The 18,102-nt window shown below is 46.4% G+C and overlaps 1 protein-coding gene across 2 annotated transcripts in view; it reads right to left on the reverse strand.

The window, feature by feature from the left end:
* LOC144167749 (chitinase-3-like protein 1) overlaps nt 1-15,945 on the reverse strand; it is a 64,565-nt gene extending 48,620 nt beyond the window's left edge. For both annotated transcript variants that reach the window (XM_077696933.1, XM_077696932.1), the window contains exon 1: nt 15,788-15,945. In XM_077696933.1, the coding sequence (XP_077553059.1) occupies nt 15,788-15,908 (121 nt within the window). In that variant the 5' untranslated portion in view covers nt 15,909-15,945. The remainder of the gene's footprint in view (nt 1-15,787) is intronic.
* Between the last annotated feature and the right edge of the window lie 2,157 nt (nt 15,946-18,102).

Below are 18,102 nucleotides of genomic sequence, written 5' to 3' on the forward strand. Positions count from 1 at the left end.
GTCGCAACACTGATAAACCGTGGAAGAAATCTCTTCTTTTTTGGTATCCATGTTTTGCACATAAATACGACGTCAACCCAGGCTCACTTGCACGCATTTTATTAAATTATTGGCGTAGATGATTAATGTTGTTTTCGTTTGCCTGATGTCTTCTTTAAGGGTCTTGTTTGCCTTCTTCCTGCCGTATCCCTAATGTCTAATATTCACCACTCATCATTGTAGTCAGCCCCCATCTGGCGTTGCAAGCCTTGTCACTAGCAATGCTGACCTCACAAGTTCACATTAAAGAGCCCCTCTCTCTCCCTTTCTCCCCCCCCCTCTCTCTCTCTGTGTTATTCTGGTACCTATGGATAAACACTAAACACGGAAATGCGTTGACTAATAAGTGGGGTGACGTTTGAAGTTCGCTGATCTTTCGCTTATGTTTCAATTCCCCCACAACTAAGTTCGTCATGCGAGCATTCCGAACCCTCACGTCATAGAGCTTTTTTGGAAGGTGTTGTACGTCAGCAACCATTTATAGGGCATCTCTTCACCTTGATCATTACGGTAAATGCCCTCCCCACACAGATGTGCCTCATGTGACTATTTTTTTTACATTGGGGCACCTTACAGGAAACTCACTTAGGCGGGAGGAGTAGAATTAATCGAAACCTACGTACACAATGTGCATGGGATTTCACGGCGCTATATATATTTCAAGAAGATCGGAGACTTATTTCTGCTAGGACCACTTGCATACGCTTTCAAATGAGTGCCGTCAATTCGTCCAATGTTCGAGAGGTATTCAAGAGCGGCGTTGTTGGACAATATCTAATACTGTCGAACATGGCACCCATCGCGGCCAAATTTTACTATCTAATCCATAACTTAAGGAAAATATAAACCTTACGCCAGTTTTCAAGTGGAATTAAAAAGAAAATGGTAGGACTGAACAAATCTCCGACATGGTGAGCAACTTTTTTCCTTACAACGGGTACTTCGGTTTCTGGGAATAGGAAAGTTCTTCTAACCATGTGAAGATACTAGCAATTCTGGCAAAACGAATGAAGTCAGGTCAATAAGTTACCAGCGTCAGAGTTAGTCCAGCGGTTTATCTTAGTTCGTTTAAAGATACCTGCAAAACCGTGCTCGCCTGTCGATGAAAAAAAAAAGAAAGAAAATACGGGTTCTGTTACGGTTCGGGTTCGGTTGAGTTAATTTTATTCCGGTTCAGTTACTGTTCGGCTAAAACACGCAACTAACTGGTTCGCGAACCGGTTCACTTAAGAGAACTATTACCCAGTCAAAAAAAGAGTGATAACTTTAGTTGTTCAATTTGTTCAAAGCGATCATGAGCACAAAATACAGGTTTGGTTCGCCCAAAATACAACCCTTTCCGAATGAAAAAATCCCGGCCCATCTCCACAAACGTGAAACGTTGAGGGGAAGCATGCAGTGTACAAGTGTATTCTTGGCACCTCCGCGTTTTTTGCCAACGGAGATGAAACCTTTTGGGGGTACAGGGATACAGCTTTGCTGTAAAAGTCTCTTTTCTTTGAAGCACGAAGCTCTCTAGCGCGAGGCGTGAACGAGTGTCCCGGTGTTTTTTTAGTACGCGGTGTCGGAGCTCCGCTTACGCGCCAGCGTGAGGAGTACACGTGTTTCCCGGTGTTTTAGTACCGCGACTACTTGAGACAAACGACTATTACGACGACGACACCGACGACAGGAGACGCCAACAGCTCAGCCCCGCAGGGGCTTCGCCCCTTAAACTGGTAAAGCTCGCACTAAATCGCTCAAGGCTTCAACCATAGCGAAGCTGCAGGGCTTCTTTCTACGTGAACACTGACGGACACATCACCACCTATTTGTACAAGCTTGAAATCGTTTATTTACATGTTCCGTCATCGCTATGCAGTGTGCTAGTAGCAGTCATCGCCATATGCATCGATATCGCCCTGTTCCTCATGCCAAGCATTACATGCGCGGTAGCGCTTGACGACAGCTGGGGCGTTACGGCGGCGCATGCGTGACGACACCTGCGCGGCGTTCCTGCAGTAGCGTCGAGGTTCCATGAAGCAGGTGTTGCGCCAGCTGTGGGGTTGTTGGTAGCTAGGCAACGCGAGGCGCTCCTGTAAGTTCTCGCCTGTTCTTTTTTTGCTTAAGCCACTGCGCGAGCCGGGGACCCTCGGTAGTCACCGCGAGGCACGATGTCACAAGCGCTCGCCATTTTCTCGGTTCTCAGGATTTGCGCCATTTTTTGGTAAGGCCACTGCGCGCGCCGAGGACGCTTTGCGGTCGCCGCGAGGCACGCGCTCGCGAGAGCTCGACAGTTTCTTGGCATTTTAACATGAAAGTGTTTTATGCCTGGATATACGAAGATTTTATTGACGTCATATCCGTCACGGAAATGACGCCAGTACAACGAAGCAAGCGGCCTGTAGAGGGTGCACCCCTGCCCACCGGTCTTCTTGCGGGGAAGAAACCTTTAGTACTAAAGAGTTTGGGTATTAATTTGTGACGTGAAAGTGTTTAATGACGGGATACACGAAGACTTCACTGACGCCATATCCATCACGGAAATGACGTCAGTACACCTCTCCCGAAGCGACCGCCAGCAGGACTTCGCTCACGAAGCACACCCACAAGACAGCCGCCGACCCGCAAATCATGCTCATTTCGCTGCTCATTTCATTTTCGTGTTTTCCCGATTTCTATGACAGAGGAATCAACCACAGTTTTTAGCATGTCACGCTCCATACGTTACCGCTAGCTACAACAGCTCCGCTGTTAAAAGTGATGCAACTTTAAATTAACCTTTAAACAATTAGTTTAGACGTTAGGAAAAAAAAAACACAAGACGTGACTTTCGCTCAACACTTATCTCGTCACAGTGGCTGGCTCATACAACTGGCGGCCGGCGACCAATGCCACGCAGGGAAACATGACTGTGTCCTAGTTGTTCCCTTATTTTCGTTCGATCCTAACAGTTGAATTCTAATGAATAGTTTGTATTTGAAAAACGCTGAACAGGAATTAAAACATTGATATCATTGCTTTTAATGTTCACATATTCCGTCGCATGCTGACGTTGTGCAGCGTAAAGTTTGGAAGCCTTCCGGCGTTTATATTTTTTTTTCTTACAACAACGTATTTGCCGGCCAGAATGGAGTTTATCAAGTTACCAGAAGCTAGTTCTTTTTACAATAACGCAATCTTGTATTTTGTATTTATCGTCACAAGCCTAGCGTGGTGGGAGACGCAACAGAAGGAATAGCACGGACCACGGAATTTAGCGATGATGGAAGGTTAAAGAGAAAAGCCGTGATTGCTATTGACCACGCATTAGCGGCGATGGATGGACGAACTGTTACGTCGTGAACCTAGATAAAGCTCGGGCTAGTTCATGGAACATGGTTTGAAAGTTTTGTGCTGGGCAGTTTTCACACCCCTTTTTGGAAGAAAGATGGTTGAAACACGAAGCTTTCTACGATACAAATGCAAAGTCCCCAATCCAATCAGCCACAGTACTAATCTACGACAACGACGAGCTAACCGAATGCGATGTGATAACTTCCTATCTACTAGTTTGTGATTGGGTCATTTGAATGTGAGGATTCGGTTAGGTCATCGTTGTCGTTTATTTGGATTTAGGCTGATTGAATTGCAGACTGCATTTGTATCAGGGAAAGCTTCGAGTTTCATCATAATCGTTAGCAGCAGCATCATCATCATAACCGCCATCACCCCGTACTTATTGTGGAAGCTCATTGTGTAAAGTTGGCTTTCCTGTGGTGCATTCATATCTGAAAAAACATCGCGTTTTGTCATCATCACCATCACCATGTGCTCTTGGTGGAAACCCATTTTGTAAAGTTGGCTTTCCTGAGGTCAGTTTTTCCTACATTGCCACAAGTGAGACATAGAAAGCTTCGCTTTAAAGAAAAGGGGGGGGGGGGGGCTTGGGTTAGGAGTATATAAACTTAAGGTATACTCAAGTACAACTTCAGAACAAAAAAGTTTCTAAGCGGCCGCGTTTCGCCGGTCAAAGAGCTTTTGGCCTCGGCCGGCCGCGGAAGTCAATGCGTTAATCGAAGAAGTTGCAAATGAAACACCACAAAATTTTGATGGTGCTGCTGCGATGTGGTGCCAGAAATCAGAAGAACGCAAGCAGGAAGGAGTCAAACCCTGCCGTAACCGGCATGTAGTAAGTGAAACGATCCTGGCCAATCCCCCAAGTGGGTATGCGCCACAAACTGCGCAGGAGGACGCCTGGTTCTTGCTGCGGCAGGAAACTAAACATCCCCCTCGCGAGGGGCACGATCAAATGCAGAGCATTTCCGGGGGTGCACGACGTTAAGTAGTTTGCGTTACGTTAATGTTGTTGCACTTGTTGCTGTTGGTTGTTGTATTGTAATTAAATGAGGAGACGTAATTACGTGGTCACGTGACATCATTTATTAGCAGGTGGGTATGACATCATTTATTAGGCGTTGTATCAGCAGCTTCTTGACGTAGTTTGAATGAGTCAAGGATATAAGGCGCGTTCGTAGCCCTCCATTCTGTGTCGGCTTTGTGGCGCAATGGGTAGAGCCCCATGTACCTTGCGTTCCGCCCGCATGATCGTGGGAACGAAACCAGGCGCCGGTAACTATTTTTTTTTATATAGTGTAGGGGGAGCGGTGCGGACGACGATGGACAACTAGAACGGGTGACATCGTGAGTTAAAGAAATGCTCTGCATTTAAAACGCGTACACTTTGTCCTAAAGAAGGCGGATTGGTAACTGCTAACCAGTACCCGTTGTTTGTTGTGTAGTTTACCTTCTAGTTCGCTTTCAGCGTGCTAGAAAATAACTGTTCAGGTTCAGTTCCTGGAAAAGTACCCGTTCGGTTCCAGCTCCGTATGCTCAACTAATTCATCCCCTACGCTCAGAATGTGTAGGGAGTTCTTGAGGAATTAATGGGAAAAGACGTTACCCCAGGGTTTTGAGGTGGATTCCAACTGGCTTTGTGCATCTCCTACAGCAAATGTGAATAAAGAGCAGCTTGTCCAGCGCTACCATCTTTAACCAGGGACCAAAGTATGGCACCCAGCTCCAAAGATTGAGATATGATAGGTTAATGTAGGTTAGGAAAAGTTTCAGAACGCTCTAAACATTCCAGTAGAGAATTTACAGCCGTGTTGAAGTGAGGTCGTCATGTGGTTTACAGGCCGTGCTCGGGAAATCACGTGGTAATGCAATAGCAACCCTTGGAGCTTTTAAAAAAATATTGTTGATAACGTTGTTTCTTTTAATGAATTAAAAAAGAAAATCCCAGGACACCTTATCACTCCTAATAATGTATTGGGCGAAAGCATTAATGTTGAATTGTTCAACGGGTATCTTCGTACTGCGGTCGCCGCCGAGCTTTACGCTTGCTGCTGGTGCAGATGCTTGATCGCGGTATGCACGGCACCGATTATATTTTCGTAACAAGCGTCGCGTGTAGGGCAGCGCGATCTTTTATTATGCCACTGACGTATCCCCTAAGGTGGCTCACATCCGGTGGTGTGCATATGTTCTCTGAATGTAATTATCATTCCTTTGCTTGTGACAATTCCTTACTCTTTCCGTTACTTCGCCACTCACTCACTCACTCACTCACTCACTCACTCACTCACTCACTCACTCACTCACTCACTCACTCACTCACTCACTCACTCACTCACTCACTCACTCACTCACTCACTCACTCACTCACTCACTCACTCACTCACTCACTCACTCACTCACTCACTCACTCACTCACTCACTCACTCACTCACTCACTCACTCACTCACTCACTCACTCACTCACTCACTCACTCACTCACTCACTCACTCACTCACTCACTCACTCACTCACTCACTGTTGCGCAGCCAGGACTAGAAACTAGAGACTTCAGATCTCTGGAGTACGTTTCTATCATGGCGTAGGGGCATACTAAGGCTGAATTTTTAGAAATCACGTCCCTACTGAAGGAAAAGAGGAAAGTTCTGTTTTTGCGAATTAGTGGTAATTTCGCGCTTCTGTTGTGATGAGGGAGTAGTTTTTGTCGATATATACACGTCCATGAAAATGTCTAGAAAGCTGTTTTAGAGCTTCGCCCTAACGAACACCTGAAATTCGATGCTGCATTTCGGAATATATTGAGTGTACATATAGATTCCCCAATATATGTTTGACCGATTGATAGATAAAATTGATTTTTGTTGATAAATGTTACTCGTACAAATACGCAAAAACTATTTGAAGGATTTTGCTGTAAGAAGTTGCTTCAAGGGTAAGAAATTTAAAGTTACGCCCTTAACGGAAAGATAAGGCTAAATAGGTAACATCAACACCAAGCCTAATGGCTGGCCCTAGAGGTTTGAAATGCCAGAAAAAAGATTATTGTCAAGCTATAGTATATCTCGGGTTTTAAAATATTACCCCAATAAGAGGGTGAAAACAGCTAAAATATTTGTTCATGCACTCCTCAAACTCGCAAGCCCGCTGAGATACCGAAATAGATTTTTCTTAGTATAAGCGACCAATCCGAAAGTCTAAAAACTGTTTTATGGTGTTTTGCCTAACCAAGCCCTAAAACGACAGTTTTGGATTTGAGTAAATTACCTGTCTTTAGTATTTCTTAGTAAGTGTCCAGACGCTTGATATGCCCATTTAGTTTTTTCCTTACGGTTGTTACGGACACAATGCATCCAAAAATCAATTTCAGTATTTGTTCTAACATAAAAGTAAATAGATTCGCGGAATTTTTGAAATTGCACCTTCACGAAGAGAAATTGGCTATGATGTCAAATAAACACCTAACACAAAATGCTGGACCTACGTATTTGAAAATGCTGGAGTACATTTTTATTACGGCCGGGGAGGTCAGTTCAGTTCTATGTTTTTGTATACCTGTAGGGAAATGAAAACAATTAGGCACGTATCTGTTTGCCTATAAAAGAAAGAAAGGTAAAACCTGGACGCAAATAAAAATAAGGACGTCACAGGTGCCATATTCACAGCTTTATTAGAAACAAAACACTGCGGTTTAGAAAGGTTTTCTATAAACACACAAAAAGAAACCCAATTTAAACAAACGTCTTTTCTTCGAAATAAATAATTGAGTAGAGTAATGTGTGTCGTCGTCCCTTTTATTTGTGTCCTGTTCTGAGCACGCAATTTCTTTAGCTGTAATAAACCAAATAAACCCACCAGTCCATTGTATTGAAGTATCTGTTCGTTTCGCTGAAAATGTCGTAGAACAATGAGGCCTCAGCCGTTCCTGCCACATAACTACTGCTCTCCTCTCCCCCTGCCAGCGGTCATCTTGTTTTAATGCTTTCTAAAGACGATACTGTTTCTTAGGCTACCTGAACCCGTAAATTTTGATCTGTCTGTCTGTCTGTCTGTCTGCGTCTGCCTGTCCCTCCCTCCGTTCCTCCCTCTATTTACCGACCCGGACACAGAATTCTTCAACGAGAAGCATATGTAGGCAAAACCTTTCAGAACCACTAAATCGGAAAATATACATGTCAACATTGCTGAGCAAAAAAAAAAAAAAAAAGCACAGCATATTTGAGGCATAACATCAATACATAACTGCACAGGTAGTGTTCTTTTAATAAAAATATATGTGTACTTGGCATTTCCGATATCAAATAAAAATACGCATTCAAAGTCATGGTTTCACCCTGAAATATAAAAGGGACTCATTCCAGAGCCTAGATCTCGTGGCGGAATTCCCAGTCCAGCAGTAGCAAAAGGCTCCAGTGGATGGCGCGCAAGCAGAGGAACGCCAGAAAATTGAATTGACTTGTGCAAACTTCAGCCGTGTTTATCGTAAAACGAGCAAGGAGGGGGGGGGGGGGGGAGAGGTCGTGAGAGTCGTGTGGCGGACAGAAGAAAGACATTTACGTGGTAGGAGCGGGAAAAGACAATCATCTTTCGACGTTTCCCGCGAAGTGAGCATACACGCAGCCATTTTCTTTCTCCCTTCTCTTTCCTCCCATCGCTCCCTCCAAACGTGTTCTAGAAGCAAAACAACATAGTTCTACGATTTAGCGCTGTTTTGAAACAGTTACTACCTCTCTTCTCCCTCGTATCTCCCACTCCTTACGCTCTGCCCCTCATCTCTCGCTATTCAAATGATGATTACACTGGAGGCCTCTTTAATTCCATCTTTCGGGACAGCACGCGGCCTTGTCTGTAATCACGCGCCTCTCGCACGAGCCAATATTATTTGTTATAAAACTGGGACGGGTAGCTATCAATAACACCTATTGGGATAAAACTTCCAATGCGTATGCAGTGGTTTCAGCTCACGACTGTCGTACAATTTGTTTCGGTATAGTTCTAATAAAAAGGCCATTTCCAGTTATCCTGTTTTTAACCCCAATCCTCCGGTTGTAACCCTTTATATTTGCAGAAGGCGGCAATTCCTGATTGCGCACAAAGGTGAAATAATTATGGCAAGTAACGCATAACTCAATGGGTTGTACCCATGGGAAAGGGGCATCGTGGGTACTAGCGCTGGTTCCTATATGTTCGCTATTAGAGGAACGCGATTTGCTACTCCATCGAGTTGAAATTCCTGGTTTGTACCGTTTGTTTCGCATCGGCTTTCCTAGTGCCCGTTTTCTCGCACTCTTCGCACCATGTGGCACACCAACTCGCCCAACTGGAAGGCAGACTTTAATTGTCAAAGGCCCCAATAGCTTGTGCCAGTGGCGGAAATAGAATATCAAACGCTTGTGCAATGACTGCAGTCTCACGTAAGGTACCAGGTACCAGGTGGTTACCTGGTACCTTAAGGGAGACTGTGGTAATCGCGCCCTGGTACCTGGTATACCTTAAGGTGAGCCTGCAGTCATCGCACAAGCGTTTGATATTCTATTTCTGCCCCTGACACAAGCTATTGCGGCCCCTGAAAATTACAGTCTGCCTGGTACCTCGTACCTGAGGTGAGACCGCAGTCATCGCCTTACCTCGGCAAAGTTGGCGCGGCTCACTCAAACTCACTCAATTTTTTTTCGAATCACCACTCACTCAAACTCAGACTCACTGCTGAGCAGCACATCTGCGCTCACTCAAACTCAAACTCACATTGAGCGCAAAACTCAGAACTCACTCGGACTCAAAACTCAAAATGTACTCAAAACTCAATATGTACTCAAACTCAAAAAGTACTCAAACTCAAAATGTACTCACAACTCAAAATGGACTCAGAACTCCAAATGGACTCAAACTCAAAATGTACTCAGAACTCAAATTGGACTCAAACTCAAAATGCACTCAGAACTCAAAATGGACTCAAACTCAAAATGTACCCGAACACAGCGGAGAACGGCGGAAGGCCCGAGCCAAGGCCATGGTCGAGCTGCACGCTGAGATGCCGGGCACGAGGTACGTGGACGCAGCAGAGTATCGAGGCAAGAAGACGTACGCGGAAGTGGTCATCGACGCCAAGACCGGCTCAACAGTCACCGCGGCAAGTGTCCGGGCACGTGAGGCGAGATGTGCCGAAGAGGTGGCTATAGCCTGAGCCATCGCGGACCCACACACTAGGACCATTCTGTGCGACTCTAAAGGGGCCGTGCCGAACTTCGCCAGAGGGAGAGTGTGTAGTAGAGCAGTGAGGTTGCTCGCCTCGCTGGACTTCGCGAACAGGCACGTGACAGTGAAGTGGTTCCCCGCACAGGCGGGGAACGAAGTGTCAGAACAAAATGTGAACCACAATGAGACGGCGAACTCTACCGCGCGAGTGTTAACTGGCCGGGCGGCTGGAGCGAACCCGTCTGCAGAACTGTGGGGGGAAACCAAAGACAGGATGGGGACATATAACGAAATCACGACATACTATAGGATGAGAAGAAGAGAAATGGCGCCGGCGCACCCCGGCCTGGCCAGGGAGCAAGCGGTGGTACTAAGACAATTGCAGACGGGTTCCTTACTGACCCCGGTCATCATGAAGCATGTGTGCCCCGAGCAATACGAGGACGATACGTGCAAAGTGCGCCGCAGTGCGCGGGCTACGATGGCTCACATCCTGTGGGACTGCTCGGCAAGACCTACAGAAGCGTCAATGGAGACAAAGATCCCGCCGTGGTACCTGACCGCGGCGCGGAGCAGTGACAAGGACGCACAACTACAGGCCGTCCAGCAGATCCTGGCGGCACTTGAACAGCATCGCCCGAGCGAAAGCCGAGAGGGCCCGGCCGCCCAGCGCGGGCAGGCCGGAGGACCTCGACACTAGTAGCGCCAGGGAGCTGCCTAGTAAAGAGCCCAGCCGGAAAGACGTAGGGCCGCGTCAGGTTCTTTCGGTAACGGAGGCCGCCTGCAAGCGATTTTAATAAAGTCTTCACTCACTCACTCACTCACTCACTCACTCACTCACTCACTCACTCACTCACTCACTCACTCACTCACTCACTCACTCACTCACTCACTCACTCACTCACTCACTCACTCACTCACTCACTCACTCACTCACTCACTCAAAACTCAAAATGAACTCAGAACTCGAAATGGGCTGAGAACTCAAAATGAATTCAGAACTCAAATGGCCTCACAACTCTCTCGTGTTAGGAATTTACTGTGGCTCAGATGGACTCTGATTTCATTAGCATTCAGTGTTGTCAAATTCACGCGTGGTAAAAATATTACGGGTGCCAATTCGTGAGCTCAAACTCTTGCATTCGGCACGACATGACATCGTAGCTCCTGTGAGGTCGGAGACAATTTTCGTTGCAGATTTAATACAGCTATACCTGCTGCCCATGATGACTAGCGCTGGTTGCAAGCAATTGTACGTATATATTGGATACCAAACTCTTGATGTAGGCTCCGTGTTCGTGTTTATGACAGAGGTGGTTCAGACTAGATGGTGTGCTGGGTCCCTGGGCCGAAACAAGCAAGATTTGGCGAGGGGATGTGCGCTTACTGCTCCGTTCTTTTATGTCGAAGCTGTTTAATGTTACGGTTTCGTGCATTCTTGCTCTACATCCTAAAAAAACGCCTTGCGTCAAAGCGAACTGTCCCCGCGAATCTGTGAAGCGCGAGGCGTTCATGGATATGCGTTTGCTTTTTTAATGCGTAGCATTCTTTGCCGAGTACCCCCCTCTCCCTATTTCCACGAGGATCGTGTAACGCCCTGCATTTACACAAAAATGCAGATATCACGGAAGTTCAACCTGTAATAATTATAAAAGCGCAAATGTAGACAATTGATCAAACTAAATGTTAAAAAACTAAAAAAAATATTAAGAAAGAAATACCGAAAATGGCGAACCGTGTAACAGGGGAGTCATGAATAGTCTCAGATTGGGTTAAAATTCGGAGATATGCGGCGCTGAAGAATGTCGGATATCAAATTGAGGGTCTAGAGGAGGGACATCACGTGGGACAAACAGAAAAGTGCCTCGTTGTTGGCCGAGGCACTTGTATTAGTTTTTATTAGCATTTGCTAGGTGGGATGAGCTCTCGTAGCTCGACTCAGCACCACGCTATCTTTGTAAGGAATTACCGCCACCGTACCCAGCTGTTAATTTCCAGCATGCACGCGTGTTCGTGTGCGAGTGCGAGTGCGCGTGCGTTTGCATGTGTGTGTGTGTGTGCGTGTGCGTGTGCGCGTGTGCGCGTGTGTGCGTGTGTTCGCATGTGTTTGCGTGTGTGCGTGTGCGTGTGCGTTTGCATGCGTGTGCGTGTGTGTGCGCGCGTGCGCGTGCGTGCGTGTGTGTGCGTGTGTGTGTGTGCGTGCGTGTGTGTGCGTGTGTGTGTGCGTGTGTGCATGGGCGTGCGTGCGTGTGCGTGTGGGTGTCTCTGTTTCTGTGTTTGTGTGTGTGTGTGTGCGCGTGTGTGCGTGTGCGTGTGTGCGCGTGTGTGCGTGTGTACGCGTGCGTTTGCGTGCGTGCGTGTGCGTGTGTGTGTGCGCGTGCGTGTGTGCGTGTGTGTGCGTGCGTGCGTGCCTGCGTCTGTGTCTGTGTCTGTGTGTGCGTGTGCGAGTGCGTGTGTGCGTGTGCGTGTGCGTGTGCGTGTGCTCGTGTGCGTGTGCGTGTGTGCGCGCGCGCGTGCGTGTGCGTGTGCGTGTGCGTGTGCGTGCGTGTGTGTGTGTGTGTGTGTGTGTGTGTGTGTGTGTGTGTGTGTGTGTGTGTGTGTGTTTCATCCTGCCTCGTTGATTCAGCAATGAGACGCCAATATTTTTATTACTATATACCGCATTGATGGACATCTCTGGACAAGCCCTCGCATCGATATAGCACAACTGCCTTACGGGTTGGCAGGGAATTTTGGTTAAACCCTACCCAGCAATTGAAGAAAGATACCATTTACTATATCCTCATAACTATAATCAGGAAGCATTTTTATATTTGTCCCACGTGATCCCCCTCGACGAGACCTTTAATTTGATACCCCACACACCCTAGCAGGATCATATAGAATTCATGCCAGTCAAACTAACCATGACTCTCCTGACTGTAACCAGGACGCATTATTTAAATTTCTGACGTGATTCCCCTAATTGAAACCTTCAATTTGACACCCCACATGCTTTAGCGGCCTCACCTTGAATTTAACCCAATCTATGACTCATATTGACTATCTCATGATTAAAACCACGAAGCCTTTTTTTTATTTGTACCGCGTGATTCCCGTCGTCAAGACCGTTAATTTGATACCCTACACGCCCTAGCAGGGTCACTTCGAATTTCAACCCAATATAAGACTCGCCATGACTATCTCACGGTTATAACCAGGAAGCAAGTTTGTATTTCACCCACGTGATTCCGCTCATCAAGACCATTAATTTGATACCCATCACGTCCTGGCGGAATCAATTTGAATGTTAAACCAATCAATGACTAACCATGACTATCTCATGATATAGCCAACCGCATGTTTGTCCCACGTGATTTCCCTCAACAAAACCTTCCATTTGATGCCCCGCACACCCAGTGGTGTCATTGTGAGTTTTAACCTAATTTATGACCCACCTTGAGTATGTCATGATAATAATCAGGAAGCACTTGATTACCCTCATCGCGACCTTTAATTTGATACGCCACACACCCTAGCGCAATGAACTTAAATTTCAACCGAATCTATGACTAACCATGACTACGTCATTATATTACCATAACTCATTTTGTCCCGAATGATTCCCCACATCGAGACCTTGAATTTGATTCTCCAGATGCCCTCGCAGCGTCATTTAGAATTTTAACCCAATCTATCACTTATTATGAATACCTGATGATTACAATCAGGCAGCGTTTTTTATTTACCCCGCGTGATTCTGTTAATCGGGACCTTTCATTTGATACCTTACACGCCTTAGCGTCATCAGTTTGACTTTTCACCCAATCTAATGCGGTCATTATTCTGTCTAAAGGGGCATTGCCCAGTCAATTCAGCTAATTCATTTGAAACAGCAGAAGGGACAGCCCTCACCCCCTTTCCCCCCCGGCTCTCACCTCTTCATTTGTGACCCCTAATATATCAAGCCTTTAACAGTAGCAGGCGAACAACAAGCAAGCAAGCGCCGCAGTGTGATTTCCCAACACCCTTTCCCACCCTCTAAGTGGATCCATTAGGAGGAAAAGTTAACACAACCCTTTTTTATGACCTCACCAGTCAAGTATCACTCACGCGCCAGCCGCGAAAACTTGGTATACAGCAAGTGCTTAGGGTCATGAAAATTCAACAAGAAAGTAAAAAAAATCAGACACCCCCTCCCTCCCAACCGATCACGCGGATCGCGAATGGTGCCGTACCGGCAGGTAACCTGAATTCCAAGCCCACAGCGACGCATAAAACTTAACAGCCAACCATAGCTGCCTGCTAGGCTACTCATATGTACTCAAACTCAAAATGGACTCAAAACTCATATGTACTCAGAACTCAAAATGTACTCAAAACTCAATATGTACTCAAACTCAAAATGTACTCAAACTCAGAATGTACTCAGAACTCAAAATGTACTCAAACTCAGAATGTACTCAGAACTCAAAATGGGCTCAAACTCAAAATGTACTCAAACTCAAAATGGACTCAAACTCAAAATGTGCTCAGAACTCAAAATGGACTCATACTCAAAATGTACTCAGAACTCAAAAGGAACTCAAACTCAAAATGTACTCAGAACTCAAAATGGACTCAGAATTCACTAGGTTTCAGGCGTACTCAAACTCAATCGGACTCAAACTCAGTTGGGCTCACTCGGCTCAAACTCACTCAAGCTCAAACTCACCATGCCACAATAGCCTCGCGCTCACTCAAACTCAAACTCACGCGTGAGTTTGAGTCGAAATGAGTCTGAGTAAGTGGACTCATGAGTGAGTTTGCCGACCTCTGGTCAACGCACAGGCGTTTGATATTCTATTTCCGCCCCTGGCACAAGCTATATGGCCCTTTGACAATTAAAGTTGGCCTTTCAGCCTGTTTAACAGGGATGTAACGCGGATAAATTCACGAAGAACTCCGCCATTGATGCAATTAGAAAGTGGCGGGCTCAGTCATCTAACATCATTCGGTCACCAGGGGGAATGAAGTCGAACAAGAGGGTGGACGGTTTTCACAATTGGCGTTGTTTCACCGTCTAACCGTAGTTTTGCCATTGGAGCATTCGTTGCTGCGTCGGCATTTCCTGTCTAGTCCGGTGAAGCAAGACTGTTAACTCTGGAAGCGGCCTTATTCATCTGTAGACTGCAAAAGGCATCGATCTCATACCACAGCCTGACTGAACGAGGTTTGTTGGGCTCCTTCATCGTTGTACGCGGCCTGTAATGTTAAGGGAATACATTCCAAATCTTCTCTTTGACGGCGTGTGATATGGCACCTAACGGGAAAACGTTCAGACAAATTGCGGCAGAAAGATTTACGTTTTTCACTCCGTACGCCTGCTGTGTACGCGAATAGTTCAATGCAGGAGAAACGGATAGTGTCACAATTGCATTGAAGCTTACTGAGGACACTGCCGCATGTAGTATTACGTTTTATGCCATTTGCTAGTCGTTTGCACTATGCCCTGCAACTGAGGATACATCCGCATATAGTATTACGTTTTGTGCCCTTTGATAGTCCTCTGCTTTATGCCCCTGAAACTGAGGATACTGCCGCATGTAGTACTACGTTTTATGCAATTTGCTAGTCCTCTGCACTATGCCCCTGCAACTGAGGATACTGCCGCATGTAGTATTACGTTTTGTGGCATTTGCTAGTCCTTTGCACTATGCCCTGAAACTGAGGATACTGCCGCATGTAGCATTATGTTTTGTGCCCTTTGATTGTCCTTTGCACTATGCCCCGGCTCTTTGTGCCTCTTCTGCTTGGGCCTATGTCCTGCAGTATATCCTTATATAAAAATAAATAAACTACCGGACATGGAGAAGGAATCGTATGCAAAGAGCGTGAAGTTGTTACCTACTGGATTATGAAAACGTTGAGGTGCATCAAGTGCGGGCCTAATTCGCAAGGGTAATTAACAACAACACTCTCGTAGAGCTAATTTAATGGATAAATCTGTGAGACAGAGTGCAAGAACATACCTGAACAAACTGCGGGAACTACCATTGATTTGTCGAGGAGATTCTCCTGTATCCTTATTGCGAATGTTTGTTAACAGCTGAATCACAGAGATCAAGTAATTGGGTCAAGATTTCCGGTTAAAGCACCTGCAATTAGCATCTAGCCCCCCATGTCACCCAAACACAGGAAATTTGTTCGAAAGACAAAGACGACGGTTTTTTAGTCCCAATGGCAATTAATGCAAAAATCTCGATCGAGGTGCAGGCTTACCCGAAATATTGACTTCACCGTTCGTTACTTTCTCCAACAGGATCGCGTAAATGAATGCGACACGGACGAAACTCCAGAGTAGCATGTGTACGTAATCTCGAGGAAACCCAGCGTTCAACATGGCAAGAATTCACGGCGTTGTTTGTACAGGTTGGGGTCGCGCTATCCTAACCTCTAAGCGTTGAAGAAAGCACTCCCAAATGATAAAGTCTACGTCATGTGCAAACACCGGGACGTTGCTTATTTTGGTTTATAATGTCACCACCTAATCGTCACATAGAAGAAATATTTATAGGAGCATAAATAAACTATGATGGATTGACAAGCTCACTCGTCAACAGCCAGGCGAATGCTCCACATATGGAGTTACCATATTCGGGGAGGAAGGGAGGGAGATAGAGAGAGGGGGAGAGAACAAGAGAGTGAGAGCGGGAGAGCCAAAAGTTTATTTTAAGCGGATTTGGAGAGTAACAAGGCGCACGCGAAATTTCGGTCCCCGCTCAGCATTGAAGATAGACGGCCGATTACAAGAAAAGGAGTTGTGTCGTGGTTGCTGGAACAGCCACACAGATGACGGTTGCAATGGCGGGATCGTTCCGTGCATACGACCTACTCTTGCTCGTTTGGCCGCTTTCTACCGTGATGAGGCGCTGACCCCCCCCCCCCCCCCCCTCTGGTCAACGCTCCCCTGAAATTATTAAAAAATTCGGTAGCTGCACAGGACCACCAAACGACTTATGAAATCCGCGGTGGTGGTGTAGAGGAATATGCGGCATAAGCGCTGCCTTTAGGGGTAAGGCCCCTGTATACAGGGACCTTATTTAGGGGTTTGTAGGGGCGCCACTGAGATCCCCTTGCGGCCCGTTGCGAAAGCGGCCGAGGGTCGCACCGGTCCGCTCACCGCTGTCGGCACTGCCTTTGCGGTATGTTCATGACTGAGTTTTACCGTTTGCATGCGTTGTCAATACATGTTTATCTCGAGGAGGTGACTGTGCTTGCAAGTGTGGTGTATTTACGAGAGTGTAAATGTTTCTGACGCGATCTTTGTGTGGTACATTCTGTCTCTATAGCGACAGGCGTGTGTCACAGGCGGGAGTCGCGAAGCCGGCATATCCATGGAACTGAACGTATGTCCACTGCCCTGAAATTTACTAACAGTGTCCCCGTGAGCAGCCGTTCTTCAGGTGGTCATGCTACGGGTATACACGTGTTGGATTTCGGTTTTGTGCGCTTACGTGAACTAACGGAGTACTAATACCTGACTAAACGCCAGCTACTCTTGGCAATATCATGCCTCAGATATTGATGACTACCCTGGAAAAGTCCATGCTGCATAAATGTCACGAACATTCTACAAAGAGGTACGAGGAATGAATGAATGAATGAATGAATGAATGAATGAATGAATGAATGAATGAATGAATGAATGAATGAAATCTTTATTGACAACAACAGGGGCAGTTGTTACGGCACCCGCCTGGTGGAGGGGATCCCTAGTCCGGCTGGCTGCGCGGGCCCTTTGCACCAGGTCAAGCTGGAACATAGGGTCTTTGCTGGTCAACCGCGCCGTCCACTGTTTGTATGGAGGGGTTGGGGATTGGTTGCAGGTCCAGTGTTTTTTGGCACTGCTACACCTGATGGTATAGGGCATAATATAAAATTATACTCGGTATCAGCATAAGACAAAGAATTAAAGGCTGAGTCATCTTGTCCTGAGGTGAGCACCCACAATATTTCCTCCGCGAGCAGCGCGGCGACGGGCTTATAGAGTAAGCAGCGTCCGAGACTAAACGTTTCTTGCAAACATCTCCATATGATGCAGGGAGCCTGCAGAAAATAGCACAAACTAAAATGAGAAGGCTTTTATCAGATAGTACACGCTTCCAACGGCGCCTTTTATCGTTTGTGAACTGTGTACCCTGTACTTCAAGAAATGCGTCCGCCGAGTGATCAGCTGTCCGTTGAAGTGGAAAAACAAAAGTGAACGCGCAGCGTGTGTGTGTGTGTGATTACTAAAACGTTGATTCCTTGATTTCGTTCCAAATTCGAACACAACAATAGTGACCCCCCCCCCCCCCCAGCGCGCTATCGAAATAGCAGCGCATTTCGCATCTAGTTGGGTCTTGTGAGTCCTACATGGCTTAAGCTTATACAAACGTCTTTAGCGCATTCGAAGCTGCACAGGGTTTTTTCATTGTCGTAAGAGCTTTTCCGTTTCTTCCAGACGTGCAGACCACTTATTATTCCGTGGTTTTGTTAACGTTCCTTGGTTCTTGCTATAAGGCGTGGGCGTGCACATATTTAATGTTGCAGAG

This window comes from Haemaphysalis longicornis, unplaced genomic scaffold (genome assembly GCF_048455015.1).
Source record: "Haemaphysalis longicornis isolate Haplotype H1 unplaced genomic scaffold, Haemaphysalis longicornis Haplotype H1 scaffold_2, whole genome shotgun sequence".
NCBI lineage: Eukaryota > Metazoa > Arthropoda > Arachnida > Ixodida > Ixodidae > Haemaphysalis > Haemaphysalis longicornis.